The sequence below is a fragment of the Pundamilia nyererei genome, unplaced genomic scaffold (genome assembly GCF_000239375.1).
Source record: "Pundamilia nyererei isolate P.nyererei 1_Seehausen unplaced genomic scaffold, PunNye1.0 scaffold00002, whole genome shotgun sequence".
Classification (NCBI taxonomy): Eukaryota; Metazoa; Chordata; class Actinopteri; order Cichliformes; family Cichlidae; genus Pundamilia; species Pundamilia nyererei.
The window spans coordinates 5011897-5023990 of record NW_005187403.1 but is presented as its reverse complement, the minus strand read 5'-3'; the positions used below and the strand labels follow the sequence as shown (position 1 = coordinate 5023990).

The 12094-nt window shown below is 39.5% G+C and overlaps 1 protein-coding gene across 1 annotated transcript; it reads right to left on the bottom strand.

Moving 5' to 3' along the window:
• Positions 1-4895: 4895 nt before the first annotated feature.
• On the bottom strand, positions 4896-11269 carry aif1l (allograft inflammatory factor 1-like). The gene is made up of 4 exons (XM_005720220.2): positions 11242-11269; positions 11100-11141; positions 10257-10419; positions 4896-6438 (listed from the first exon to the last, which is right to left on the bottom strand). Exons 1-4 carry the CDS (start codon positions 11252-11254, stop codon positions 6351-6353), a joined length of 306 nt encoding a protein of 101 aa, XP_005720277.1. The 5' UTR covers positions 11255-11269; the 3' UTR covers positions 4896-6350.
• Between the last annotated feature and the right edge of the window lie 825 nt (positions 11270-12094).

Genomic DNA, 12094 nt, shown 5'->3' with positions numbered 1-12094 from the left:
AGATTTCTGTTGCCTGGTGACACAATCAGGTTTTGTGGGTTTATACTTAAGGCACACTGTACAAGTGAAGGAACATTTTAATGTAGATAGTGCACAGCACTGTTTGGAAGCAGAAAGCTCAATGTGGCGAATGAATCAGCAAACTCTGCTGAAATATGACTCCTGGTCCATAATTCATGCTGGAAAAATCACGTTGAAATGAGTCATAGCATGAAGATCAGTAAATATGGCTCGATTGTGTTGGAGTAAATATATAATGCACCATTCTTTCCCCTATACTATTCAGTTCTGCAACATGGCAAATCCAGTTCATAGTTGTGGTTTTAGGCTCTTGTTTATGAGGTGGATATATATTTTGCCATCATCCCACTCTGCAGTATTTGTTGCACTTATTGTTAACTGTTAAAAATATTGAAACATTTCAAAGGTAAATATGGTAGATTACAAGAAGAAAGGACACTCAACTGTCTAGAAACAGAAAGATGTGCACAATATTCATGGGAACCAGATTTCACAACAATTGTAATTATTCATTTTATGGAGTAAAAAGTCTTTGAAATACTTGTTAAACTATGCTACATTTAATATGCAAACATATCCAGCAAGAGAGGAAAAAAGACAGTTTGACCTTGCTGTGTAGTCTGACTACAAAACTCCATAAACCTTGTAAAGAACCACTCCTACTGTATGTCAAGACCTGAAGCATGAAAAAGCCTTACAGACATGCAGGGAATTTCAATGAACTGGTCAGGAGGAGAAAAACTCCTCACTGACAGTAATGCATGACCACACGGATTATGGTTCTAAGGAGTGTCAGGACTCATGTTTAAAGCATGGGACAATGAACCTGAAAGATCTTAAAAATCTTTCACTGCCCTTTTTAAAAAAAAATATTATTATTTTTCTTAAGTACAAACTGAAAAATACAGGTTTTGTTCAGTCAGTGATTATTTAAAAAAAAAAAAAAAAGAAAGGCTTGGTGAACAGTTACCATGACTCCCTTGAGAATTCTGGTAGGAATTAACAGTGAGTACCAAAAGTCCTGTCAGTGACACTTAGTGTATTTTTGCAAGTGTGAATGTTGTACTTTGTATGCAGTTTGAGTCTCAGTACGTAGGGATCTGGCTCACTGCAGTACACATAACAGGTATTTGATTGAGCTTCTTAGCACACAGAGAACTCAGTATACATCCCAGAAGTACTGCACTCAAGATACCCAAAATGATGATTTAAAGTAATTTGATTACATGTAAAAAATAAAAGAAAAAGAAAAGAAAGAAGAAGAATTCAGTGTAATTTGGTTACATAATTACAAAGTAAAACATTATATTAAATGGATTATATTATATCTTTTTGATTGGTTCTTGCCATAACATGAATGTTAACAGTTGTGAAATAGGGCCATGTACCAACACAACACAACTGATGATCCCAACCCCATTAAGAAGGCAAGAAATCCCACATATGAACCCAGAGAAGGCACACCTGTGAAGTGAAATCCAACTCAGGTGACTGCATCATGAAGCTCACTGAGAGAAGGCTAAGGGTTTGCAGTGCTGTCAACAAGTGATAACATATCATATGATATATATGATATATTATCACTTGAAGCTCACCAAAAATAAGTTTTTGAAGTTTTCTTTAAAAAAGTATTATCAAATATGTTATGGTGGCTGGTGTCAGCTATATAATCATGACAGCTATATACTACTGGTTGTCAGACACAAACAGCACTGTATCTGAGGGGCACTAAGAAGGGTAAACTGGCCACGTTTTGTTTGTTTGTTTTTTTAACCATACAAATCTTTGCAAACGTGTGTCATCACATGAAAGTATGTTCTTGAAGACACCAACTGCAGGAACAGTATTGTATTGTTAGTACAATATTGTATTATAATACAATATTGTTGTCAGTTTTGTATAAGTATTGCTTCATATCTTATTGCAGTATTTTTGTTTGTTTGCATCCACTAAGCAGGTCATGGGTTACAGTTAGAGCCTGACCCATATAAGATTTTTAAGACATCACTATTTGAGAATTTTAAAAAAATCCAATAGCTTGATATACCAGTCCATATTTGTTTTTCTTTCTGGCACCTACATAAATAAATTGCCCAAATATTTGTTATGTCTAGGGATTTCTTTACTTCTTTAATCTAGGCCCCACTCTGCTCTGATCAGCTGGTTGTATCCAAAGGTAAGTTGTTAACAGAGAAGTTACAGAGTGGCCTCTGGTGGACAAAAAGTGTAAAACACCAACATCCATAGCTTGGTTGAAGTGTTTCTCCCGTCTCTTCTTCACTTTTTTAATATTTCATTTTACAGTCATTATAAATGCTAGATGATAATAGATAATATCGCCTGAAAATATCAGTCTGATGATAAATCGTTGGGGCTCTAGTTACATTTCACACCATAGCAAACTTAAATGTCATCCAGATGATTGTGGCAGCTCAATGAAAAAGACATATATACACAATAAACGCATTTAGTTGTATAGTTAGTTATGTCATATGCCAAAGTGGCTTACGTGTCCACGTGACAATTAAAGGCATCAACCAGAGACTGTAAGGATGCTAAATGCAAAAATAAATAAAAAAGTTGTAAAGAGAAACAATGCATATTAAATTAATGACACTACTTGAACAACATGTCAGGTTTATAATGTGGTTCCAGCAGGAAAAGTACTAAGAAAGCAGAGCAGCTAGCCAAGTTTCCCAAAGGCTGAATGTTTCTATTTTCATAAGTGTATTTCTATGAATGTTTAATTAGTGACAGTCTATTGGTTCATTACAGCCTGTATGTGACTTTGCTTTTATACCACCAGTTATCCCCTTTTTATTTTTCACGTTTCACTTTTACATTGCGTTTTTACCAACAAAGGATAGAAACCATGCCATAACTTGGACTGTCCAATAGATGGCGATGTCTGTGCAGGATCTGGTAAGGAGACAGATGATGAATATGCTGCTTTATGCTGCCCTGCAGTGCCCTAAATCTCATACACACATAGCTAAGGCAAAATTTATTATGGTGTGCAAGAAAAAGTGGCAAAAAATAGTTTTGTTATTGAAGACTGAATACGGGCCTGCGGATCGGTGTCTTTAAATAATTTCCCCCAGGGATCAATAAAGTATTCTGATTCTGATTCTGATTAAAGAGAAACCCAGCAGTGCCAGCAAATTCATCTTCCTCCACTATGCTACCATAAGCTCCTGACAGTTTATTACATGCAACAGTGGTTATCATTTTAATTAGAGACAGGCTTATTATAATCCTACTGGGCCCGCCTGTTTGCATGCTTGTTAAAGTATTGCTCATTATCCTCTACTCTGTTCCACACACAGGCAGCTGCTCTCCCCCCTAACAAGGAAAGTGAATGGGCCTCACATTTCATACAGAGAGCACAACACATTCAGACCAGTTTAAGGGACTGTTAATGCTCACGTTATTTTACCTGTTCGTGAAAACAAGCAAAACGAAAAGCTCGTGAGGACAAACAAGTAGCCTAATGCACTGAGACAATGACCCAACTTAGTGTGTGCACCCAGATTCTCTTATGGTACACACATCACTTTTGTGTGTGTGTGTCCATGCAATACGGACACGGATATCTCCAAATTAGATAATATATCACCTTTTTCTGCATTTGTCAGCACTAAGACAAAGGATGTGCTGTAATCTAGCATAAGGATTCCCACTTTAATGGTCTGCCAATCTTTATGACTGTGGTGCCATTCAAGGACACTCACCTTTGAATGTACTGTAGCGAGATAAAATTACTATTTATCAAGTGAAATCTGTTGCTGTGTGGCTGCTGCTAGATTCTAATCCAAAGTGCAGACTTTCGTCTGTAATTCAAGCAGTTTCACAAAACTGTTTAGGAATTACAGCCATGTTTCTACATAGCATTCAATTTCCAGAGTTGGACAATCTGAAATAATGTTTAATATTATAATAAGGTCCCCCCCGAATGCTGTTGAGGTGGGAGTTATGGGATGGGGGCCTCTGCTACACCTTCCCAGCGCACAGCCAGGCTTCAACTTACAGGCAGCAAGCCAAAAGGATACACGGACACCTTCCCCTGCCCGCCGCCTCTCACTGAGGGCAACTCCAGGTTGGAGTCCAGCCTCTCTCCATGAGAATCCAAGCCATGCATTGAGGTGAGGCGACTAGGTGTCTCTCGACCTCAACTAGCTCAGATTCAGAAGACGTGTCCCAAAAGCCAAACCTTAATAGCTGGAGAAAGTACTACCAGGGCCTCTACCTGACTCACTTTTGCAGTCAATTATTGCTTATGGCCTTGAAACCACTGACATACTTAAATGATGGCTTCCTCTCTTGATATGTTACACCTTCAGTTTCTGCTCCTTTGGGGGTCTCCTCTGCCTTCCGTTTTATTTCAGTAAATGAAAAGCAAGCATATGTTGGGCTGACTTGACCCCTGAATATCTAATTTCTTGGTGATGAGAAACAAGCGTTGCTTTCTGATCTGCTTCGCAACATTTGGCTGAATCTGAGCAGGTGTTATAGCCCGATACACTTCAGGTTTCATCTTGCTGGTTTTATCAGCATTCACATCATCAGGAAACTCTAGTTACACCTACAGCCATACATGCATAATGTGCCTCCACTTTCTGACAAATGATGTGCTATGATTCAGATGTAAAAGTGGTTAATGCAATACTTTTGAACCATTTTTATTAAAGCAAGAAGTCAGCACTTAAATCACTTCCTTTGATTTAAAAATCCACTGGGCTCCTGTACAAAGGCCAAGTTACAAAAACTATATCACTGTTCAAATACTTACAAAACTAACCATCTGAAACTTGCTAACCCTAAAATCTTACCAGTTTAAGACAAGTTTTTCCACAGTGAACAACTCAACACTTGTGCCCAGTGTAAGAAGACTTTTAATTGCTTTGGCGTCGGCAAAACAACGTGTATCTTAACAACACTAAATATGTAAAATAACCACCAGACGAAAGACAAAGTATCATAATGGTGTTAAAACATGTTATGTGTCAAAGTACCAATTTCACAGTAAATACTGTTTGTTAAAAGAACATTTATACTGGGGAGACAAACACAGTCATAAATTACTTAACATGTAGGAGAAGAAACCATGTTAGAGATAAATGGCTGGCTTATGGAACAATATGAGGAAGACAATTCGACAAAGACAAATAACCCAATATCAGGTTACATTTTTTCAGTGGCATACAAAATAATGGTTAGAAAAGGGGGAAGAAAAAAAAAACAGAAAAAATAAATCCACCATATGTGAACCTCACTCACTCAGAATATTGTGGAAACCAGTAACAAAAACTACATCAGACACTTCAACAAACATCATTAAAACTCTCACCAAACACTAAATGATAGCATCTCACGGTTTTCTTGAATTCATACACTAAAAGGACTGCTTGAACTGAACACTAGTGTGCACTCCCTCCTCCAAACTGTGTAAGCTCTACAGTATCTGCATTTTGAGGCACTTGGAAATAATATGATTGTACGATGTGTAGTATAATATGTACATCTGTTCTGCTTGCGTGCCTGTATGTCAAACTTAGACTAGCGGTTCTAAATAGAGTCATATTTACTGCTTTTCAAGCCACACAAGGACACTGAAAGTCAACAACATGCCTTATCCTTTTACTAACATTGTGACTCACAAAGTACAGCAAGTACACACATGTACACCAGTGTGTTTTTTTTTTTTAATATATCATAAAGTGGGAATGATAACTTGGTTACTCATTCCAGATCAGTACTTTGACTCAAAAGGGGCTTTAGACCCAGAGGAAGTGGGTAGGGCTTGAAATCTCTGGCATCTGATCTGAAGCGAAGAGGTTGACCAAGATAAGCCTGGCAGGAATGCATGAAAGAGTGCTAAGAAGAGTGCAAAAATGTGTTGGAATAAACTGTTCATTTTCCTTGTGCTTTTCCAAAAGCATAGTGCTCTAAATCATTAAAATCAATGTGTCAAAAAGAAAAAAAAGAAACAGACCGTGGAAGCAAAAGAGACCTCTGGAGAATTTTAAGTCTTCCCTTAAAATGCAACCATGAAACACACTACAAAATGTAATTTATCAAGCTGATTACAAGTTACTATTATCACTGCTACATTTTAATTAAAGGAGGGAAAAAAGAGGAATAAAATATTCACAGTCAAACAATTTTAGTGAGTTTTGGGCTCAGTCTTTCAAACAGAAAACTCACACACATCATATATTCACAAAATGACGTTCTTGATCACTGGTCCCACATGAACACGACACTCCACATTATTCCACATAGCTATTTGATGGTCCCTCAGCTCCTTTAGCAGCATGGAGGCCTGACACTTAAGGAAGGCTAGCGATGTCCCGCTTTGGAGGGGGTCCGGCCGGCTTGCAGGGAGAGCCATTGGCTTTGTCTTCAAAAACCAAAACTCTGTGGAGAGAGATGAGTCATGGGCAGTTAACACAAGATCTCCATTTAATGTTAATTTGAGCGTATCCCAGCAGGGAAGTTGCACCCTCTATAGGTCCATCACAGGACCAGCAGAGCAGTATTTACATCATTGTCACCATGCGTAATTGCAGCTCAATGCAATTACGCATGTAAATATGATGAACATGGCTATCTGAAGTTCAAACCCAGCCTCAGAAGGGGAACAAAGGTGATTTAGGAGAGTGTGAACATGACAGGTTGTTGCTGGTCTGGGTATTTCACTTTTAAAGGCTGATCTACTGGGATTTTCCCACACAACCAGTTGTAGGATTTACAAAGAATGGTCTGAAAGAAAATATCCAATAAATGTTGATGAAAATCTGTTGTTAATATAAGAGGAATATGGCCAGATTGCTTTAAGCTGATAGGAAGCCCAGAGCAACATGAATAACCACTTTAACAAAGAATAATAAAGAACATCCCTGAATGCACAACAGGGCAAACCTTGAACCAGCTGTGCTACAGCATCAGAAGACCACTCCTGTCAGCTAAGAACTGGAAAATGAGGCAACAATTGACACAGACTCACCAAAACCGGACAGAAGTTTGGATAAATGCTGCCTGGTCTGTTGGTTTCTGCAACATTTGCCCGTAAAAGCATAGCTCTACCCTGTATCAACAGTTTAGGCTAGTGGTGTAAAGGTGTGGGAAACGTGTTCATCACAACCTTTGGACCAATTAGCACCACCTGAGCATCTTTTAAAACACCACAGTATTGTTGCTGACCAACTCCATCCCTTTATGACCACATATCTTCAGAAGACAAGATAATCTGTCATGTCAAAGCTCAAATCATATTAAACTGGGTTTTTGAACATGACAGCAAGTTCAATGTGACCACCAAAATCACCAGATCTCAATCTAATAGAGCATTGGAATGTAGTAAAATAAGAGTCACACCAAAGATGTGCAACTGGCAAATCTGCCACAACTATGTGATGCTATCATGTCAATATGGAGCTAAATCTCAGGAATTATTCTGCACCTTGCTGAATCTGTGAAATGGAGAATTAGGACAATTCTCAAGGCAAAACAGTACTAGCAAGATCCTAATAAAGTGCCTTGGCATGTTCCCTTCAGCACCACGGAGAGAGGCATAAAGACTGTAAAATATTAATTTAGATGTAAATTTAAAAGACTGACAGTAGACACAGGATGTAGCAGTCAGGCAAGAAGCAGCTGAGCAATAAGTGAAAGGAATGGAATGAAAGGAAACCACAAAATGACTGAGGGCAACAGTGGTTCAGACTGGACACAGCACAGTGAGTGATCTGACAAGAGCTATTCAGAGCAAATGCCTGCCTTTAACTTCCTTTTTTGGAAAACTCTGCAAAGCTCCAGTAAGCTCATAAGGAGTAATGATCCCAGTGATGAAACAGGCACTCAGCAACTCAAACTCTGGCACATTCCTCTGACCACTACTCTCACTCATTTTTCTTCACACTTAGGACTTGTCTGCCATTCTACCCGTCACCACTAATATTCATCAATGTAATGTTTGAACTGAAGAGTTTTCATGACCATTGTGACCATGTTCTGTCAACATAAGGATTTGTGATTTTTACAGAGATGAGCACACATCTGTATTTTACCCAAAGTGCAAGCATATTTTAAAAAGGGGTTGAGGTGGGAATTCTGGCATCTTAATAGCAGATGGCCAATAGTTTTAAAGGGAGCGACTCACGTGGACTTTGATGCGTGTGCAGCCAGACCAGCTGCAATAACATTGAACAGACTGTTTAATGTTATGGCATCTATGTGTGTTGTTTAATCAGTGTGACTTTATTATCTGATAAAGACTCCATTACACTTATCTCTTCAAAGAGCAAGGTTTCCTTTGCTGCTCTCCTGCAAGACCTTTAACAAATCCCTACACGGCTCATTTGTCAATCAAAATCTTGGTCTAACAAATTATGACTGTGTCTTCTTTTGTACTTGTGCACTGCACTAACACTAACTTAGCCCAGTTGCGGAGCTTGGTGTCATTCATTGCCCTCTAATTACAACCAAAATCAATTATTGTCCTGCCAAATGCTTTGAATAACATCAGTCTAAAGCTGTTCCGTGGCCTCAGCTTCTCCCTCTCATATCCTCTCGAGACCCCCCCCCCAAAAAAACAAAAAACCCACATGAAATAAAAGCTATACTATACGCTCCTTCTGAGGTATAGTCTCAGCAGCATATTAAACATCAGGTCCCATAAGGAGAATTGTGTGCCAACAGCTGTCTAAATGACTCGGGTGAAGTTTGTTGTTTTGTGTGCTTCCACTTGTCTTTGCACTAGGATGATGTCAGCGTAAATGTGCAGTCATATTCGTTGTGTTCCCACTAGTGCTGTCAGCATTAATTTTGTTAAAATGACATTAACGCCATAACGCGGCAAATCTCCGCCCCGTGCGTGGGGCTGGGCGGCATCAACACCTTAACAAGCTAACTGCGCTAACGCACTAGTTCCCACCAATTGAGCATTGCGTGGCACATCCGACATACTGTTTTACTTTTGTCCATGACGCGCTTACCTTCAGGGTCATGCTTCACATGAAAACCAAGATAGTTCCAAACGCCAGATCTGAACGAGGGTGGGGGAGGCTCAATCTCGGGTAGCGTTGAGGAAGTTGCCATGTTGCAACGAGCTTAGCTTCTGTCTTGCTAGCTTGCGCTGTGCGCAGTGGATCTGCACTCGACAGTGGAGCCTAGGCGGAGTAGTCAAACGCAGATCCACTGAGCGCTCAACACAGACAGCATCGTCAGAAGAAAAGTTGATAAAATAAAACATTTTGTATTGTTCGATACATATGCGTACGGAACCGATATATCGAACAGTTCAATATCGATACGAGTATTGTTGCACCCCTAGTTAGTAGTTAACCATACAGATAATTATTGCATGATATGCATGTATTACATATATTAGAAAGTGTAGCCAAATACTGATAATGATAAATGTTATTTCTGGATGCAACAACAGTGTTACTAGAATATCAGCAAGCAGACAAGAGAAGCAGGAAGGGATTTAAATGTTTATAAATAGCAGCTGTGGGATTATGGGATACGCTTTTGAACAACATTTGAGTGTTGTTCAAAAGTGAGGAGGAAATGCTATGCATTTTCTCTGCTTGCTGTTTTTCAGGATTATAAGATTTGTCTGCTAAAGGGTCCAGCCAGCTTAGTCCAGCAGAGCTGACACGCAGCAGCCATTACAGGCTCTAGCTCCTGTAGGTTGACCTAGTGCAAGGCTGCTTTAAAAGGCTTACACTGGCTACATTAACACATTTAAAAACAGGTGCACCACTTTATCCCCTGGGGAGCATGAAAAAGTTATTACATATTCTATAGACACCATTTCTATTGTAAAGGGTACATTTTAATGACACAGTATGGTAAATTTTGGTGGCTTTGTCAGGCCTATGCAACCATAAGTGGTTAATCAGCCTATTCTCAGTACCCTAAGATTAGGATCCCCACTACAGAGAGGGATGAGCTGACTATGGATAGGCTACTGAGATGGGTTTTGTTATCATGCTGATTAGCAGCCAATGCAGCATGTGGGCTGTGACATCATCCCTTGTCATCCCTGAACCCCCTGCTGTTTAAGGAAGCAATTGGCTGACACAGCACACAGTTCATATCCTCCCTATTAGACATGTGAACACAAGCAATGAACCAGCACACAGTCGTACATTAAACAAAATATCACTGTTAAAAACAAAAACAACCCCAAACACACATGCACACACACTAAAAGGGGGTTTACTTACAATTTGAGCACAGCTGAGCGCTTGCCAAGCATCATCTTGACAAAGTCCCTGTAGTTAATGGTGTTGCTGCTGCCGCCTGTCACCTCCACGATCATTTTTTTCAACTCCAAGTGGGTCTTGGGCACTCCCAGTTTCTCCATCATCCGCTTGAGACCCATCAGATCTGAGACAAAGTGGAGTTGACAAATGGATCCACGATTAGCAGAAAAAGGTGAATTGCTTTCCTATTTATGTACAAGTCTTTCTTTTCCACAATAATATGAAGAAAAGAAAAAAAACTTTCAAAAACGCTAAATTACATCCACACCTACAATAGACTTGACTAAATTTACACAGAAAGTTTCAAGCATTTATCACACAGAGATCGTTTCTGTCTAACAGTTTTATAATGTCTGCTTCTGACAGAAATACCATTTATTTCAGCTGGAATGAGTTTAAAATACATTGTAATGATTTGGTAAAAGTGCTTCTGAATCACAAAGATATCTGTGCAAAATTATGGAAAACCAATATTAATTGTGCAGAGACCAGAAAACTGAATAGGGGCTAATATTCAGAGATATTTTGCTGACTGGGGAAGTTTTATAGGACATACAGGAGCTTGTTTTAGGAACCGCAAACAGATCCTGACACTACAGTTGGCCCCACACCTGTTTCAAAACCTTCCACAACAATGGACAGAACAGTCTCACTTCCCATGCAGCACACAGCAAAGTAACATGAGCCTGTTTAAATCCTGCGCCCACTGGGGGCAGACAACACACACACAGTATTAATTACTGTTGTCTCATGTCAACATGGGCTTGAGCGACAGTTGTTATCTGGGTTGTTTTTTTTACTCACCAATCTCTCCTTGGTCGTTCAGGTCAAACTCAGCATATTTATCTGCAAAACAAGCACAGGAGATTATTACCAACAGTGGTAGTTCATTCACCATCCCCCACACACATACACACCTCGCAGTACAACACTAACAAGCACCAACCTCCAGAGAGCATATTACATGTCAGCAAAACAGTTAGCACACTCTGCCCAGTGATCTCAACATCTTACACTGTGCTGACAGCTGACCTAGCAAAGACACAAACAGCTGATAAGGACAGGTGGGTTTTTGTGTGTGTTCTCCCACATCTCTGAGCAGGAAGCAAGCAATCTGGCAGCTGCAGGGAGCCGTGGCAGCCAGATTAAGAGTCAGAAGGTCAGGAAGTTAAAACAGTACTTCAAGTTTAAACAGAGTGAAAAGAAAGATGTTTGGGCCCTAAATCGCCAAGCACAGCAGCATACAGACAGTTCATGGGCTGTGAACAATCTCAGCCCACGAGGGCCGGTGTCCCTGCAGGTTTTAGATCTCACCTTGGGTCAGCACACCTGAATCACATGATTAGTTCGTTACCAGGCCTCTGGAGAACTTCGGGACATGTTGAGGAGATAATTTAGCCATTTAAATCAGCTGTGTTGGTTCGAGGACACATCTAAAACCTGCAGGGACACCAGCCCTCGTGGACTGAGATTGCCCACCCCTGCTCTATACTCATTTCACTATAAAGAAACAAAAGTTGTAAATACTGAACATTCGAGACACTAACACATTGTCATTGTTGAAAACACTCCCTTAACAACTCCTCATTAGTGGTTTCAGCTAAAAAAAAACAAAAACTTGTTATTTATGCGATAGAATAACTTGGATGTATGTGACCAAATGTTACAATTTTTTTTTTTTTTTAAATTAGCATAGAACAACATTTACCATTAATACTTGGAGGGAAACTCTTATAATAGATGCAGTGAAAACTTTAGGAGAAATAAATCTAGTATCATCAATTTAGTATCCTTCTAAA